Source organism: Aedes aegypti, chromosome 1, assembly GCF_002204515.2.
Source record: "Aedes aegypti strain LVP_AGWG chromosome 1, AaegL5.0 Primary Assembly, whole genome shotgun sequence".
NCBI lineage: Eukaryota > Metazoa > Arthropoda > Insecta > Diptera > Culicidae > Aedes > Aedes aegypti.
Window position 1 is genome coordinate 90,529,404 of NC_035107.1, and position 19,250 is coordinate 90,548,653.

Genomic DNA, 19,250 nt, shown 5'->3' on the forward strand with positions numbered 1-19,250 from the left:
TAGACAAATCGAAGAAAATAAAAACACACAGCTCTTTTATTTGCCAAATAAAAAGGCTGTGTGTTTTTATTTTCATCAATTTGTTGTTTTAAAAGGAGAAAACTGCTTTTCCAGTTCTGACTTTTGCGCCTTAAGCATGAAATGACCACGGGGTTTGCGAAGAAGCTTGAAACAATTGGTTTTTGCGATACATGCGTGGTGGCCATGCAGTGCCGGGAATCATTCAATGGTGTTCGAGAACGTGCCACACGTCCACTGGAACGAGTTCATTCAGACGTGTGTGGCCCTATTGATCCACCGGCCTGGGACGGATCGCGCTACTTCGTATCGTTTATAGATGACTGGACGCATTTCGCTGTAATCTATCCAATCAAGCGCAAGTCTGAGATATACTGATGTTTTAAGGAGTGTGAAGCAATGGCTACAACACAATGGCAGACAACAATATGCCAGTTTTTTTTTTTTTTTAAAGACACTGACACGTTAATGCTTCCAGTGGGCATTTATGCCCTTTGAAGGAAGCACCACACTAGACAACGGACTAGCATGCAACGCCCAGTGGCACAGTCGGAAAACATTCCTTACGAAAAGTTTACCGGCCTGAGGCGGGAATCGAACCCACACTCCCTAGCACGATGCGGCTAAATGCCTGGTGACACTAACCGCACGGCTACGAAGCCCACAAAGTTTACCGTTGACCAAAGCCGTGAATTCTTTTCCAACGAACAAAGAAGCGAGGCATTCAGGTACAACCCACAGTAGCCTATTCCCCTCAACAAAATGGAGTAGCTAAACGGTTCAACCGAACTTTGGTGGTAAAAGTAAAATCAATGCTCATTGATTCAAAAGCTCCGAAGAACCTGTGGTCAGAGGCCGCACTGACTGCGACGTACCTCCTGAACCGTTGTCCGACGGTGGCAGTGCCTGAAAACGTTACCTCTGCAGAAAGATGGATGAATGCAAAACCGGACCTTGACAAGATAAGAATTTTCGGATGCAAGGCCATGGCGTGGATCCCGAGCCAACAAAGGAAGAAATTGGACCCCATAAGCCGTGAAACGGTGATGATTGGGTACGCTCCAAACGGATACCGGCTTTGGGACAGAGCATCGAGAAAAATAATAATTGCGAGAGACGTGAAGTTCAACGAGGAATGTTTTCCATACGCAGAGCAAACTGATGAATCAAGTCAAGTTCCGTTGGTAGTCCCCACGCTATACGAGCCAGAGGGGTAGCTGTCGAATGATCCTGGTGAAGAGGAACCACATGCTGATGTTGTCGATCATGAATCTGATGAAGAAACCATATTAAATATTAAATCAAATTTTGAAGAAGTTGAAGAGGAAGCAAATCCTGGGGCGCTCCCTTCGCAACATAGAGGTGACGGCTGTTCAGAGTCAAACACCAGGCGCAGCGAACGGGAGCGCAGGCACCCAGTAAGTTTTTCGATTTTTTAGCTGGATTCAGAGCAATCTCTGCTGCTGACAATTCCGATTCTTAAGCAGATCCGCCGTCGTCCTATGAGGAGATCGATGGACGCAACGATCAAGACTGTTGGGTGGCGGCTGTCCGTGACAAGCTGCGTTCGATGGATGCCAACCAGGTGTGGCGACTAGTGAAGCGACCCTCAGGAGTGAAAGTGATACCAATGCAGCCAAAATGGGTATTCTGCGTTAAAGAAGATGCTGATGGAAATGTCGTTAGTCATAAGGCAAGATTGGTCGTAAAGGGCTTCCTTCAAAAATCTGGCATCGCTTATCAAGAAAACTATGCGCCGGTAGCCAAACTGACGACGATTCGAGTGGCATTAGCTGTGGCGCTGCAAAGAGGCATGGTTATCCACCAAATGGATGTACAGACGGCCTACCTGCATGGTGAGCTGCAAGAGACAATTTATATGGCAATACTGTTGGAATAGAGGCAGTGTCGCACCTCAGGTAGAAGAATCGTCGGTTGAGGAAGCATGCGTCGTCGTAGGTAAAAGTGTGGAAGATTTGTTGTGAGGTATAATATTTGTGTAGGATGTTGAATTGTAAAAATAGATACCTGGTTTGAATAAAGAGAGTTGCAGCTGCTAATTGAGATATCAGTCAGTTAGCTGCCCAGTTGAAGGAGACATCTACTGTATTGTATTTCTTTGTGATTTGCAATCGGATGTGGACGGGTTAGCCTTCGTTAGGATCTGCGTGGTCTTAGCGGACTAGCTCTTCAACAGGTTATGGGCCCAGGAACGTGTTCTTACAGCATGTATCGTTCTGGAGGAGGATTGGCCGCATAAGCCGCGTGGCGCAGCACGGGATCCTCAGGCTGGATGGATTGGCTGCAACGGAGGACGGGATCTATCGGGAACGTAGGCGATACAGGACACTGGATGGCATCTGGCTGGTCAAAGGAGCTCGTGTGACAGGATCGAAGTCAGGAGGAGCTCGGATGGAGGACGGAGCATGTACGAAGTACGGAACGAGGAGGAGTTCCAAGATAGGAGGAGACGATCGGGAGTTGAGGTTGCGACCCTAAGGAGGAGTGTTGGAATAGAGGTAGTGTCGCACCTCAGGTAGAAGAATCGTCGGTTGAGGAAGCATGCGTCGTCGTAGGTAAAAGTGTGGAAGATTTGTTGTGAGGTATAATATTTGTGTAGGATGTTGAAAAGTGGGACACAAACAAGCCAGTTGCCGTGTATCAGTGGTTCCCGAATCAAGTGGCAACGGAAGAGTGAAATATGGAAACAGAAAAACTGACGTAGTTGTTGAAGATGAGCGTGGATCGGACCGTGCAGATATTTGTTTCATGGCATCGAAAGAAGAAGAACTAGTTAACATGCAGTGGTTCCTGGATTCTGGAGCGACGGACCACATGGTAAAGGACTCTAGTTACTTCAGAGAAAAAGATGTATGAAGAATTAAGTTTCGATCTGTGTTTGATGGAAAACTGATACGTCAAGATGTGTTTGTACAAGTTGATGAATGTAATGAACTTTTGTTGTTAAAAGTTGTCGATGTGTGCAAAGTGTTTTTTGGATGTGGACGGGTTAGCCTTCGTTAGGATCTGCGTGGTCTTAGCGGACTAGCTCTTCAACAGGTTATGGGCCCAGGAACGTGTTCTTACAGCATGTATCGTTCATGTTCCTCAGTGCCTTTCACAGTAAGCATCATCTACATATCTTGTGATCCACTATAGCCTTCCTGCCAGCCGACACTGCTCATCAATTAGCTACGTTGCTTGCTCTCACACAGCGCATTCAACCCATACAGTCTGCCTGAATAGGGAGCAACTGCAATCACTGTGGTGATGTAGTTTTGTATCCAACTGTCGGGAGTAGAGGTTGCGACCCTAAGGAGGAGTGTTGGAATAGAGGTAGTGTCGCACCTCAGGTAGAAGAATCGTCGGTTGAGGAAGCATGCGTCGTCGTAGGTAAAAGTGTGGAAGATTTGTTGTGAGATATAATATTTGTGTAGGATGTTGAATTGTAAAAATAGATACCTGGTTTGAATAAAGAGAGTTGCAGCTGCTGATTGAGATATCAGTCAGTTAGCTGCCCAGTTGAAGGAGACATCTACTGTATTGTATTTCTTTGTGATTTGCAATCGGATGTGGACGGGTTAGCCTTCGTTAGGATCTGCGTGGTCTTAGCGGACTAGCTCTTCAACAAATACCCGAAGGCGAATGCTAAAACAGTTTGCCTGTTGAAAAAGTCATTATATGGTCTGAAACATGCTTCGAAGTACTGGAACGAGAAATTGAATCAGGTACTTTTGAAGCTTGGGTTCAAGAGATCGCAGCATGACTATTGTGTATATACCCGCATCGACGAGAGGGGGAACGATGATGTCTGCATTATCATATATGTCGATGATTTGCTAATCATGGGAGTACGCGCCAAAACGGTGGACGACGTCAAAAACAAGTTATCCCAGTTCTTCATGATGACCGACTGTGGTGAGTTACAACACTTCCTTGGGATGAAGATCGTCTATGACCGAGTATTGGGAACAATGTGCCTTTCGCAAGAAGCTAGTATTGGAAAAGTTTTGAAAAAAATTGGTATGGATGATTACAATCCAACAAAAACTCCCATGGAGAAGGGGCTACAGCTGACACGAAGCAATACCGGAATGGTTGGTCGTGAACTTCTCGGGAGCTTAATGTATATAATGATGTCAACTCGACCGGATTGATTGATTATATGTTTCATGTATATTCCAGTTGGCTCGAAAATAATTAAATGTGGAGCTGATAGGATTGAGAATCGCTCCATGGGATATTTGAAATATAACTGGGACATGATCAGAATAAAAATCAGCACGAGTAACTAATTGGCTAAAAAGATGACTAGAGTCGGTTAAGACCAAGTCAATCGTAGATGGATTTATAGAAGAGGAAAAACATGTAGGGCTATCAGGGTATTGAATTGAGAAATATCCTGAAGAGCACTCATCAAATAAAATTCTGCCGTTGGAATTACTTTGAGAATTATTCCATGACCGATGTTTGGCATTAAAGTCACCAATGACAAAAATTTTTGACTTATTGCGAGTCAATTTTCGCAAGCCAGTTTTGAGCAAATTAACTTGCTGTCCAGAGCATTGAAAAGGCAAATAGGCTGCTATGAAAGTATATTTACCAAACTGTGTTTCAACAGAAACACCTAATGTTTCAAAAACTTTAGTTTCAAATGACGAAAACAGTTGATGTTGATGATTGCAACTCCCCCACATGCACCATCAAGTCGATCATTACGATAAACAAAAAAGTTAGGATCTCTTTGGTTAGATTGAGTTTGATCTTTGAGTAGATCCAGGTTTTAAATACGTTTCGGTAATAATTGCTATATGCACGTTATTAACTGTAAGAAAATTAAACAGCTCGTCCTCTTTACCATTCAGAGAACGAGCATTCCAATTTAAAATATTTAAATTATTATTTGGATCCATTAGAAAAACGTAATCCAATAACAATTTGATTTGTAAATTTTACACCAACTTGGACTGCTTCAGTCATAGTGGTGGCTTTGAACATTGCATCAATCATTAGATTCAATTGTTCAGTTATGTCGTTTTCGTTTTTAGGAACTGGGTCGGTGATCAACACATAAACAAACCAATGTCAAGTAAATTGTAGTTCGGTCGAACCTGAATCGGGTTGGGGTTGAAACTGTGATTCAGAACGGGTTGCGCCAGTTCCAACCTAGGTTCAAAAACGAATTCGACATTAGAAAATTAAAATCTGAGGCAGACATATCACTTGAAGTGGGTCCATTTGATGATTTCTCATTAGAATTTTCGGTAGACGAAGAAGCTGAGTAAGAGTTACCTGTGGCGGTAGGGTTTTTTTCCATTTGATTTGAAACAAGTGGAATGGGTACTCATGGAACGAACAGGGGAGGAGTTCAAATTTCCTGCTACGATATCGGCAAAGGATTTTCCGTGGGTAGATACATTCGAAATTGAAAGATTCGAACGGCTACCCGACGGATTAAGGCGAAGTAGGCTGTCATTGGAATTTGTACGCGCCGTTGATGATTGTTGCTGATTATAACGATTTCGAATCAAAGAAAATCAGTTAGTTTAGCACTGATACATCTGAAAAAGTATCAGCATACTTTATACATGTTAGCGAGTACGGTGATACATTTTCAAGTCAATATAAATTATCAAGACTTAGTTTTATCAGTTCGAAATGCAAGCTGAAAAGTCATCATTGTTGCCAAAACGAATGACGGGCTACTTAGCCTTAAAATTAGTTTGTGAATGAGCATGATTATGATCTTCCTGATGGGTATGATTCATGATCAAGCGATCGTTAACTGAAAATGAGTATTGTTCGATACTCTACCAGGGAAATTCCGGAAACGACCGTTATCGTAACGGATATTATCTTTCATCTGCCTGGCACGAGCCTCAATGACTCTATTGCGCGAAGGGCAAGACCAATAATTGGACTTATGATTTCCCTTGCAAATGACGCAAAAGAATTTATCGGTATCTTCCTTCACTGGACAGACGTCCTTGGCGTGAGAAGAATCTCCGCAAATCATGCATTTAGAATCCATGCGACAATTTTTTGTACCATGACCCCACTTTTGGCACCGACGGCACTGAGTGGGGTTCTGGTAATTTCCTCCAGGTTTCTGGAAATGTTCCCATGTCACACGGACATCAAACAAAAGTTTTGCTTTTTCTAAAGCTTTAATATTATTTAGTTCTTTTTTGTTAAAGTGAACTAAATAAAATTCTTGAGAAAGCCCTTTCCGACCAATGCCAGATTGGGTTCTCTTTTTCATAATGATTACTTGGACTGGGGAAAATCCAAGTAAATCATTTATTCCATTTTTGATCTCTTCAGGTGATTTATAGTCACTTGAGAGACCTTTCAAGACAACTTTCAACAAATGTTCAGTTTTGTCGTCATAAGTAAAAAAATTGTGCTTCTTCTCTTCAAGATGTCTGAGAAGAAGTTCGCGATCTTTAAGAGTTTCCGGCAAAACGAGACAGTCTCCTTTCTTTGCGATTTGGAAGGAAACCTTGATTCCCCTAATGGAGTTCAAGATCTCCTGCCTAAATCCCCCAAATTCGGAACAACTGACCACGATAGGCGGCACTCTTTGCTTCCTCACTTGAATCAAAGAGCCTGGGCTAGAGGCTGCTTCGGTTTGGTGTTCGGAAAATTTGTCTAGAGCATCGAACTGATTGCTCATTTCGATTCAATTATTCATTTCACCCTTGGAAGAAAGTTCGCATTCCGGGGAAACGTCCTTTCATCCGTTCTTGCCACGTGTAGTGACAGTTTTAAAACCCACTTTTTTGGAAGGAAGTAGTGAATTCAGAGATTCACCCTTCCTTTTGTTTGTTTTTGATACCATGTTTAATTAATAAACGAAAGAATACGTGACCTTCGAGAGGTTTTTTTTTTCCAAGACGGTGTCCAAGAAGGATTACCACCGCTAGCTTTCGCCAACGGGTCCAACGAAAAATCGAAGGCACGGGTCCAAACAAGGATCGTAAAGGGATAAATAGTAGAAAAAATAGTACTGAAAAGTACTGTTTTAGTAGCACTGAAAAGTACCGTGTTTAATTTTAGCACTGAAAAGTACTGTTTACAGGGTGATTACTAATTCCTGTCAGTAAAGTAAATATTCGTAGATAAAAGATGTATGTATGAATTTTTATTTCCGGTGTACATCCTGTTTTGCACATCTATAAAATTTGTTTTGACAAAGTAAAGATTAAATCTTTTTTCATTTACCTTAGTTTTTAGTCATATGTGCTGTTTTAAAGGCATTGCACCTGGCACGCACGTTTTCCACAGATATCTATTTTTGACTAAACTTCGCTGAAAAAATTGCCTGATTGAAACAGCATGTTACCACAATCTTTTAGACTTACTAGGGAATAGAATGAGACTGATTATGGAAAATTTTAGCGAAAAAAATATGTATTTTTTGATTAAAATATATGCTTTTGAATTACGTGCGTGTTAACTGTAATGCTTCTGAAACAATGCTCGTGGCTGGAAATTGAGGTAAATAAATTAATTTGTTATCTATGTATAGCAAAGACAAATGTTATAGATGTCCTAAACTGGATATTCACTGGTAATTAAAATTCATTTAACCATTTTTTTCTATGATTACTTATTTTACTGACAGGATATAGTAATCACCCTGTATGTAACACTGAAAAGTACTGTTTTATTGCTTTAGATAGTTTTTAAGAAAACTTCCAAGAGCAGAGAGAATTCGTGTACGCACAGCACGAAGGTACGATGCGCACTGAAATACTAATGATTTTTTTAGATTGTTCTGCGGTTATTGGCCTTTTTTGAATACGAAGGAGTGAAACATTTTTTTATCACACCTTACTGTCCCCCATAAATGATATGCCAATGATATAAATAAGACAATTCCCCGACAATGGTTAAGAAATATGTGTTTCTTCTACGAGTGGCGTGAGGTGAGAAATCTCGGTTTCGTGTAGCGACTCGAGTGAAATGACTCTCCATTTTGATTAACCGGTGAGTCACTTCACTCGAGTCTAGAATAGAACGAAATTTTCAATCCCATTCGCAGAATAAACCCAAATGTAACAGCATGTATGAATGACATAGACCTGGACGGAGATCAATATTCGAACCACTCAGACCACTTTTAAAATATCTATGTAAGTTTTGATTTATCCCCTCTTCCGTGAAGTTTACGGATTTTTTTTTTTTTTTTTTAAATCTTTATTTGAGTGTATTTTAACACACGAGGGCTAGTTCTACACTTAAAAGTTTACGGAAGATTATCAAATATATAACGGCCGAGCTAGGTTAGGTTATGTTTGTTGATCTTGTTAATCAGAGTATTAGAGCCAATAACGATGTTATCCTCTCGAATTTCTTTATCTTCAATAATTAGGTCAGAAGCGCTTTTCTCGTGCCGATGCCTAATTGAAAGAAGTTGGTAAAAAAATTGTTGAATATTGTAATATAAAAAAACACAGCTGCAAAACAAACCCAGTGAAAACATTTCACATTGCAATCAACAATCGAAGAGCATGGCCTAATAAGAGCTAACTATAAAATCGGTAGGCAAGAAATGTCAAAGTCAAATCATCCCCCACAGTTTTATAGCTAGCGTAAAAAGCTGGATACTTTTGACCACATACTGTGTTGTACGGTGGGTGTCACGGATTGAAATACAATGCTTTGTAGTCGAGGCTACTATGGACATAGTCAAATTTAATGCACTGGTCAGTGATTTTTACCAGATTATAGTAAACTTAACAGATTTTTGTAGTCGGTTAAAAATAGTTGGTGCAATTCTTAATTCTAGCATGGGTTCGGTAGATTATACAACAAAATGTGTTTACGTGTGTGAACGTATTAATTAAATGCGATTTTTAGTCCCTGCGTTATTGATTAATTTTGTAGCAATTTGACTCACCCTAACGCAATGTCGATTCACATCTCCACTGATTGCGTACCGCGCGAATGATGGACGACACAAACAAAAACATACGCGACCACCCACACACTGACGATCGCCACGCGGAGAATCAAACGCGGCTGATAGGGGACGTTCGAAAATTACAAAACGAAATTACAAGCATTGAATATAAAGATTAAAATTGTTTAATCTTTATAAAGAAGGAATACCTGTAAGAAATTCTAAAAACATTGCATATAGATCTATGTACATACCATGATTAGAAACTGCATCCAAATCTTTTCCTAGTAAGAGTTTCTTGTCAATTTGAAGAAATTTAATGCACACGTCCCTTTTGGACTGCCCCCAAAATCGTCCCCCGCCCGTATGCACGCGTGTTTGTGTGAGTGCACACCGTCGGTCGCGCGGATGGATCTGTCAAAAAGTGCTGATGCGCGAACAAGTTGTTCTCGCTCGCGCTCCGCGGTTGACTCACAGTGGTTCGAAGTCAACTAAAACTTCATAAATAAAAATAAAGAAGTTTTTTCGGAAGCCTCGGTGGTTTGTCATCTTCAGCCATGTTCAGCGTGGTGCCTACGATAAGTAAATATTGCTGTTTGCGTTAGACGTGCAAATCCAGCCCAACTGGGCTTCAAACGCGGTAACACAAAGTAACCAAAGGATACTTAGCAACCATGATCCATATCACAGCCAACCCAGCAAAGAAAATCAAACTTTGACATCGCCTTCCTTGTTAAAAATCTTACCGCATTTGGTGTTCCCGCATTTGAAATTTGCATTTCAAACGCACACAGCAATAATAAGTTTTCCACCAGTGTTGTACATGAGTACAACAGCGCGATTACTGAAGTGTTAATTCTTATGTGGTTTGAAAACACGTGATCAATTTAAGGCTAAGTAGCCAGTCATTGATTTGGCAACAATAATGACTTTTCAGCATGCATTTCAAAGTGATAAAACTCAGTCTTAATAGTTTATATTGACTTGAAAAAGTATCACTGTACGCGCTAACATGCATAAACTACAGTTAAACCTCCATGAGTCGATGTTCCATTATTCGATATCGACTCATGAAACCATACTAAAACCAAATTTCATGGTTACTATGATGGTCCCCTAAAACAGCTTTCCGTAGCATTGCTGTTCCATGACTCAACATGACTCGATATTTCCATGAGTCGATGGTCCCTTCAATATCGACTCATGGAGTGTTGACTGTATGCTGATACTTTTTCAGCTGTGTCAGCTGCTTGGGCACGTCAGGAGTTAATCATCAATATTAACCTCCTTTTCCCGAGCAGCCTAAATAGCCGCGTAGTGTCGGTAGCGGTTGTTTCAACTGGCTAAGAATTAACACTACGGATTGCCTGTTCCGGTGGTAAAAGTCCACCTCACAGGTGACCCCTAATTTATGGTGTGATGCGTACCGTGCCTAAGAATGAATGGTTAGGGGGGTCTAAATAAAACCTAACCGCAAACGGAGCCTGTGGGGTACCAGGGCGCCCTCCACAGTATTGAGTCCTTCCTGTGCTACCCGGAGCAATGGTGCAGGTGACCTTGTGTTTCTCCGAGATAATCGGCTGCCCTTCTTCAGTCTCTATCTTGAGGCTTAATAAGGGTGGGATTATGAATATGTTGACATTTAATTTAAATTATCACCTATATGGATTCGCATTATGCGTTTTACACAGTGTATTCTGTGCTCTTTCGCCTTTGGCGACTTTAAATAGATACCGATCTGGTTTTTTCGTTGCTGGTCTTTTTCGTGCTGAGATTGCAAAAAGCTTAATCCTGCCTAGTTTGGGTAGTGGCTACGGTTAGGTTAGCTCAGATCAATCTTCAGCATAAAAGAACAGCAACGATCAATCTTTGCAGACTCATGCAAAATGGTGCAGCCCAAGTGGCGCTAGTTCAAGAACCCTACTTTCGTAGAGGGAACTTCTATCTAGGTAACCTTGTGGACCCAGTTTTTGCTACTTTTAGCAAGCTTGAAATGGCAAACTCGCGCTCCATGCCCCGCGCATGCGTGCTCGTTAATAAAGCAATCGTTGCTACACTCATTTCTGAGTTAACTACCAGAGATGTATGTGCTATCACAATCGATGTTTCTGTTGGTGACCTCAACAGGAAATACGTCTATTGTTCGGTATATTTACCACATGATGAACCATCCCCAACGGATGACTTCAAACGAGTTGTCGTACACTGCGTAACAAAAGGCCTTCCGCTGATTGTGGGCAGTGATGCCAATGCTCATCACATCATCTGGGGCAGCTCGGATATCAATTTGAGAGGCTCCAGTCTGATGGAATACTTAAGTAGTACAGACCTTGGATTACTTAACATAGGCAATCGCCCAACCTTCATGGTTTCTAATAGAGAAGAAGTGTTAGACATAACGCTCTGCTCGAATAGAATCAGTCACGAGTTGACGAATTGGCATGTATCAGATGAGGAATCATTATCTGATCATCGCTACATCTTCTTTGAACATTCAAATGTAACTGCGCAGACTTTGCGTTTTAGGAATCCCCGGTCAACAAACTGGGAACTCTACATTGAATTGGTTGCGACCAAATTTCATGGATATTCTCCGTCCATTGAAAATCCAAGTGATCTGGATGATGCCGTTGATACTACAACATCCTACATTATGGAAGCTTTTGAAGAAGCATGTCCTCTGCGGTCTGTAAAGACTACAAGAGGGACCCCATGGTGGAATTCCGATCTGACTAGACTCAGGAAACAATGTAGAAGGAGTTGGAACAGACGCCGTTCAGCTGGATCAGAGTCGTTCAAGTCAGCTCGCAAGGCTTACAAGAAGGCTCTTCGTTCTGCTGAACGATCCGGCTGGAAAAACCTTTGTACAAATGTTTCCAGTTTGAGTGAAGTCAGTCGGTTGAACAAAATTCTTGCAAAATCTAAGGATTTCCAAGTGAACGAAATTCGCTTACCTAATGGTGACTTTACTTCTTCCGATGAAGAAGTTTTAGAATGTTTATTCAATACACACTTCCCCGGATGTGTGGACATAGCATCTACGGATGAATCAAATGTCTTTTCATGTAGTTACGAGTCTCTGGCCTCGGCTCGCAGTATCGTAACTACTGAATCGATTCAATGGGCACTTAATAGTTTTGCTCCTTTCAAATCTCCAGGAGCGGATGGGATTTATCCTGTTCTGCTCCAAAAGGGATTTGAGTTTATCAAACATGTTTTGAAAAAGCTACTTGTAAGCAGTTTTGCTACCGGGTACATTCCCAAATCCTGGCGTGATATTACTGTAAAGTTTATCCCAAAAGGAGGACGTGCGTCGTATGAGGAAGCGAAGAGTTTTAGACCAATCAGTCTGACCTCTTTTCTTCTGAAATGTCTGGAACGGATTATCGATCATCACATCCGTGATGTTTATTTGGCAAACATGCCTCTTCATGTGAATCAACATGCTTACCAATCTGGAAAGTCCACTGTGACTCTTTTACACAAAGTTGTATACGATATCGAGAAAGCATTCGCTCAGAAGCAATCGTGCTTGGGTGTTTTCTTGGATATTGAGGGTGCCTTTGATAACGTGTCTTTCGATGCCATATTGGAAGCCGCACGAAACCATGGGCTACCTACAATGATTACCAATTGGATTCATCAAATGCTCAAAAACCGACATCTCTTCTCGACATTGCGTCAATCAGCGATTCGAAAATTGAGTGTTTGCGGATGCCCCCAAGGGGGAGTCTTGTCACCACTTTTGTGGAATCTCGTAGCAGATACGCTATTGAGGCAACTCAATAATTGCGGTTTTCCAACTTATGGATTTGCCGACGACTATCTAGCTCTGATAGTTGGTATGTGCATAAGCACCCTATTCGACCTGATGCAAAGTGCTCTTCAGGTAGTCGAGAGTTGGTGTCGCCAATATGGCCTTTCGGTTAACCCGAATAAAACATCTATTGTTCTTTTTACGGAAAGACGAAACCGCGATGGAATTCGACCTTTACGTCTTTTTGGCACTGAGATTAATGTGACTGATCAAGTAAAGTATGTCGGAGTCATTCTAGATTCCAAACTTTCATGGACACCTCACATTGATTTCAGAGTCAAAAAAGCTTGCATGGCCTTCGGTCAATGCCGGCGAACCTTTGGTAAAACTTGGGGCCTCAAACCCAAATATATCAAATGGATTTACACAACAGTTGTTCGACCAATATTGGCATATGGATGTCTTGTGTGGTGGCAAAAGGGCGAAGTGAGAACAATCCAATCAAAATTGGGCCATCTCCAAAGGATGTGCTTGATGGCGATGTCTGGTGCGTTCTCTACAACTCCCACAGCAGCGCTCGAGGCCCTTTTCGACGTTGCGCCACTACACATATATCTTAAACAAGAAGCACTTTCTTGCTCTTACCGTTTATGGGTACTGGATCTACTGGAGAAAAATCCAGTGAATCGTAGATCTACACACACTTCGTTGTTTCCACTTTTGGTGAATTGGGACAAAATTGTCCTTGCTCCAAGTGATCTCACAATTGCTTGTAACTTTCCTTACAGGACATTTACCACACAATTCCCTTCACGGGAAGAGTGGACGTCTGGCTATTTGGAAAGAAGTATATCAAACAATATAGTATGTTACACTGATGGCTCCCTTCTTGAAGGTAGAGCTGGTGCAGGAGTATATTCTCGTGAGCTAAGGCTGAATCAGTTTTTACTCACTTGGTAGAAACTGCACCGTTTTTCAGGCGGAAATATTTGCTCTTATGTGTGGAGTGCAATCAGCACTTCAACAGCGCGTAATGGGTAAAGTCATATACTTCTGTTCAGATAGTCAGGCTGCTATAAAAGCTCTCGCTTCGGCCAACTCAAGGTCGAAGCTTGTTATCGCATGTCGAACTCAAATTGAGGAACTGAATTCAGTCAACTCTGTAAACCTTGTATGGGTACCTGGCCATTCTTCCATCGCTGGAAATGAATTGGCTGATGAGCTAGCTCGCGATGGAGCATCGCATGACTTCATTGGCCCTGAGCCGGCTATTCCAATTTCGAAGTGCTGGGTGAAGCTTCAGATAAACTCTTGGGCGGCAACTCAGCACAAGCAATATTGGAATAGTTTGGAGTCGTGTCGTCAAACAAAATTGTATATTACTGAGCCATCTCCAAAGGTGGCGAAGTATTTAACAAATCTGTCAAAGCAGAATTGCAGTCTCTTGGTCAGAGCGTTGACAGGCCACTGCCGACTCAACTATCACATGGCAAATATTCAGCGTGCTGACTCATTTGTGTGTGATAGTTGTGACTCCGATTATGGAACTTCGTATCACCTGATATGTAACTGTCCAGTTTTTGCGCAAATGCGATTCCAATTACTTGGTAAACACTTATTAAGTGAAACTGAATACAGAAGCCTGAATCTTCAGGACATCCTGTTATTCTTAACCCGCTGTGGTAATGAGCTATAGGCTCTCTTTACGCTCACGCGTTTTGCAGTGCCCTTTTTAGGGCGCTGTTCGAACCCATTGTGGTATGGAGCTACATGCTCTCATTTCGCTTATGCGATCTTCCCTCTTCAAGGGACCCACTCCTATTTCCTCCCATCTTTCCCTTCCCTTTCCTCTCCCATCGGGTAGATGATGAAATAGGCTCAAATATGGCGATGGCACAAATCTCCCAACTGGTGGGGAACGTGCCTTTGGAGCCGGCCTTCTGATACCTGATACCTGATACCTGTGTCAGTGCCAAACCAACTGACTTTCTTTGATCCGAAATCATGGGATGATTTAGCAATAATCATCAACGACGCGTACAAATTTCAATGACGGCCTACTTCGCCTTAATAATGCATATCCAGCATGCTTGATTGTAACGCGCATAATTATGAATCTAGGTACCATCAATATCGTATTTTTTAGCTCACTGTTCATTTTAACATGAACAGATTTTAGCAAACTGCGTTCTGTTCAAGAGAAAAGCTCATATTCTGTTCAAAATGCATCTCTGCTATATACCTTTCAAGGTGAAGATGCATCAAAGCCAAACCTCGAAGTTTCTACAGCACAAATCTAGAAAACCAGACAAACCATTTGTGCTGAAAATTTGACTCAGTGCCCATTCGTTGGTGGTGACCAATCGATAAAATTTTCAGCGCGAACGGTTGTCAGGTTCTCTAGATTTGTGCTCTTGGAAATTCGTGGTTCTAAACAAATCAATGGGAGTAGTTTTTTTTACCGACAATTGTTCTACGTCGAACCACTGTGGACTTATATGTGAAGACGGCAAACCAAACACACACGAATCAGCTATCACACTCGTTTCGTTATTCGTCTTTCGTCCCAAACCCTGAAGGAGGGAGTGTTGTCGGTCACCGTATCTACTAGGAAAAGGAATTTTGATTTCTGTCCATATTTTGCGTAGAAAATTCACTATGAATATTCTCCCGCTCGAAGTGGTGTAGTTCGCGATCGCGACCGGAAATAGGCGCGAGTGTCCACAGTCGGAACGCGGATCTGTCCTCGGAACGGTTCTTTCGGTGCTGTGGTGAACCAGTTTTATGAGTTGTTTTGGTTGGGAAGTACGCTTCTCTTGGCACAAGATTATTGTGAACGAGTGGGGGAAGGGGAGTGTGGGGTGAATGTGTGGTTGCGGAGCGGGATAAATCGCAGAAATTCCTCAGCAATTTCACGGATTGGTTCACCGGGTTGTTAGCACACAAGAAGCGCAGGAAGATTTGTGAGAATAGCCTTTTAATAAAATTCCTGCGGATTGGCAAGAATCGGTCCTACGCAGTGGCTATTAGTGTGTTTAGTGGAGGAGTCCAAGGCAATTGTGATTCGGTCGGGTTCGGCGTGCCTTTTGTCAGCTGTTGGTTAGTGGTATCGGTCACTAGGTAGCTGACCGGAATCCGGACCGCATTATGTGAGAGCGGTGAAAGAAGTAGTGTTCCTTTTATTGGTGTAGATAGTTAAATCAGAAAGAACATCGTTTGAAGTGCACTATCAGAATCAATTTGTGCGATTTAAATATTAATAATGCTTTGCGATTGTAATTTCAAAGTAGCTGTGGAATTGCATTGTAGTGGGAGGTTTCAGTGATAAGCTTTTACGAGCGCTTTAAGAATACCTACGAGGAATAGCATCTTCATTGAATACGATGCGAGGAAAACAATGATATTTTCTGAAGGATTCTACTGAAGGTATGATTATCTTACCTTGAGTGTAAATTTAAAACAATTCCTTTGATACGATTTTTTCTTTTCACATTTTAGATTCATTACCCCGATCACGATGGAAGACTCAAGAGGAAATTATACAAATCGAAATGGTAAGAATCAATAATGTTCAGCTTTGGATTCTTTTAGTATTGGGCCTACCAAAGGTTTTTTTTTGGGCAATAGAATTTCATTTAATAACTGTTATGGATGGATAAGCAAGATTTTGCCTTTGAAACAGGAAACCACTTAGAATTGCGACAGACAGCCGTTATTTCAATGCACAGAGAATTCAGAGTCTAAGCAGATGTTTTACTAGGATTTCAGTAGAAAATTTGGGAACCGTCTTTTGAAGTATTGATGATAGAATTTGTGAAGAAATAGCAGAAGGAACTCCAAGACGTATCTAAGGGATTTGAGTGTAGATATCTCTAGAAAAAATTATAGTAAATTTTCAGAAATGTTTTTGACTGGAAAATTGTAAGAATTTCAAACGAAGTTCCTGGACAAACTTCTCAAAAAGACGTTATCCAACGTCAAAAAATCCTGTAGAATTATTGAAAAATCTCTATATAAATTCCATACGAAATGCTTCACGGAATCCCCAAATAAATATTTGAAAAATGTTTGAATAAAAAAACTGAAGAAATTGCTGAAGCAACTGCTAGATAAATATATAAAAAAAATTCCTTAAAAATCCCTGAAGAAAGTTCTATAGGAATGAATAGCTTACGACATTTTGAATAGAATTGCTATAACAACGCCGGTAGGTAAAACATTGAATAAGTAGACGTGATTCTGATCTGTTTTAGAAAAGCGAAAAGAGCTATACGATTATCAAAAATCGATAAAGGGCTAATGGAATCAAATTGCAGCAGTTTTAAATGGCTGTAATTTTTAACCCGTGGGGTATTTCATATTGAAATTTTGAGTGTAATTTTTTCAATGTGTGTTTGTTTACGCTGTGTAAGTTTCACTAGCAGATGTGCAATCGTTGTGAAGATAGAGTCAGAAGAATACCAGAGATGCAAACAAATTTTGTGCACGTACCTCGAAAATCCGGATATATCTAATCGTGCCATCAGCAGAAAGCTGGGAATGGTACATTCTACGATGTTTCGTGTTTTAAATAGGTACCTCGAACGTTTCACCATCGATCGGAAAGAAACAAGTGGCAAAAATGGATCTCCTTATAGTGTTATGGATCACAAACGGGTAGTTCAAGCTTTTAAGAGGAATCCCAACAGTTCAGTTCGAGATGTGGCGATGAAACTGAATCTATCCAATACTTTCGTGCAAGATGCGAAAACATGTGAAGGACTACATACGTACAAAGTCCAAAAGGCGCCTAATCGCGATGAACGACAGAATACGGTAGGTAAAACACGTGCACAGAAGCTCTACACCCAGATGTTGACGAAACCACATTGCTTCGTTATGAATGGTGAGACGTATGTAAAAGCAGACCTCCGAGGGTCCAGTTTTTCACTGCTCATAAATTCATCACATCATAAATTCGATGTCCTTGAGGACGTGCAAAAGCAGAGAATGTCAAAGTTTGCCAACAAGTATATGATTTGGCAAGTAATTTGCTCGTGTGGAAATCGGAGCACCCATTCGTGACAACTGGAACGGTCAATGGATAGGTTTACCTAAAAGAATGACTCCAAAAGCGTCTACTTTCCCTTCTGAGGTCACACGATGGTCCTACGATTTTCTGGCCGGATTTGGCCTCGTGCCATTGCTCGAAAGAGGTTCGGCCAAAGTACTGGGCCATATGAAGCAGGGACTTCGGGAGCATCATGAGGAAGTGAAATCGGAGGAAGATATGAAAAAAATGGACTGTTACACAAAAAAAAGTTGGTCCTAGTGTTGTACAGCACCTTATGAGAATTGCATTTGGATATGGAATTGAAATTGAATAAAACAAATATGGAAAAATATTTGTTAACATGTTAATTTGAAAATGGAATGACTCCAAAAGAAAACCCAGTCCTATTACAAGATATTTTGTCGTCAAGATATTTCGTCAAAAATCACCTTAGGATTTATGATATTATAAGAAGGGTTTTTCAAGAAGTTATTTCAGAAATAATATTGAAAACCCTAAGTGGAGCTATGTCCCTCCCCTTGGTTATGCGACCTTGCCGCGATGGGAGGGCATAATCCATTAGCCCATATGATGGAAACCAAAGGCGTAACCTGTAGTGGTGGTATCACATTTTGGCACTTTTTGCTTAAAGCCGCGTCATAATTCATATGGCATAGACGCAATAATATCTCGGATGTGATCCAACGGACATTCTGCGTCATTGATAGAACTGATGCCCATTTCAAATAATCAATCTATTCGAAGTGGACATTAATACTATACTACATACATTAATATATACTACAGTTTGCCTTTTGCTAACCAGAATGATCCGTAGCCACTCTTACTATTAGCTAGCTAGATACATCGTTATCATATACGACGTAGGGAATACTTAGGAACTCTTAGGAAAATGACTAGTAGATTCACTGAGTAGAAATAAGTGGCGACAATCTTATTTTAATATGGTTTTTACATTGCCATAATAAGAAATACCTCTTTTGTAACAGCGGTATAAATAATCTAATTCCAGCTTCATTTTCGCAAAATTTACAAGTAGAAAGTAGGCGTTGTGAAGCATTGCATTTGTCACCGAAAAGTGAATCTTGTAGGAGACTAATAGAAGCCTAAGATAACTTTTCTCTTCAATATTCACTATAAAAATGACTATGGAACGTAAGACGCTGAGGTCAATCATTAGGGTACACTTGCTAGTTTCGAAAAATTGTTGAACAGACAAGGAAAGCGACTTTTTTCGTAATGACCAATAAATACTTTTAACAACAAAAATGAAATTAAGTAGAACTCTTACTAAACAACCTAATTTTGTTAAGACTTGAGGACAATTGACATTTAAGACTCTAATCTTACGAAAATACAGGAGAAATCAGAATAGCACATGAATGACAAATTATTCAAAACCATTTCGACTAGACAGTATTAGTAATGACACTACTACACTACTATTTCAAACAAATTCTGATGGAGCAGCTGATTTTCACAATGCTTCCTTTTCTCAGAAGCAAGGGAATATG

General features: G+C 40.9%; 1 protein-coding gene across 5 annotated transcripts in view; it reads left to right on the top strand.

Annotated features, from left to right (window-relative positions):
* The first annotated feature begins 15,234 nt into the window (after positions 1 to 15,234).
* Positions 15,235 to 19,250, top strand: part of LOC5574971 (histone deacetylase 4) — a 252,457-nt gene continuing 248,441 nt past the window's right edge. For all 5 annotated transcript variants that reach the window (XM_021842153.1, XM_021842204.1, XM_021842169.1 and 2 more), the window contains exons 1-2: positions 15,235 to 16,109; positions 16,182 to 16,237. In XM_021842153.1, coding sequence (XP_021697845.1) covers positions 16,201 to 16,237 — 37 coding nt within the window. In that variant the 5' untranslated portion in view covers positions 15,235 to 16,109; positions 16,182 to 16,200. The remainder of the gene's footprint in view (positions 16,110 to 16,181; positions 16,238 to 19,250) is intronic.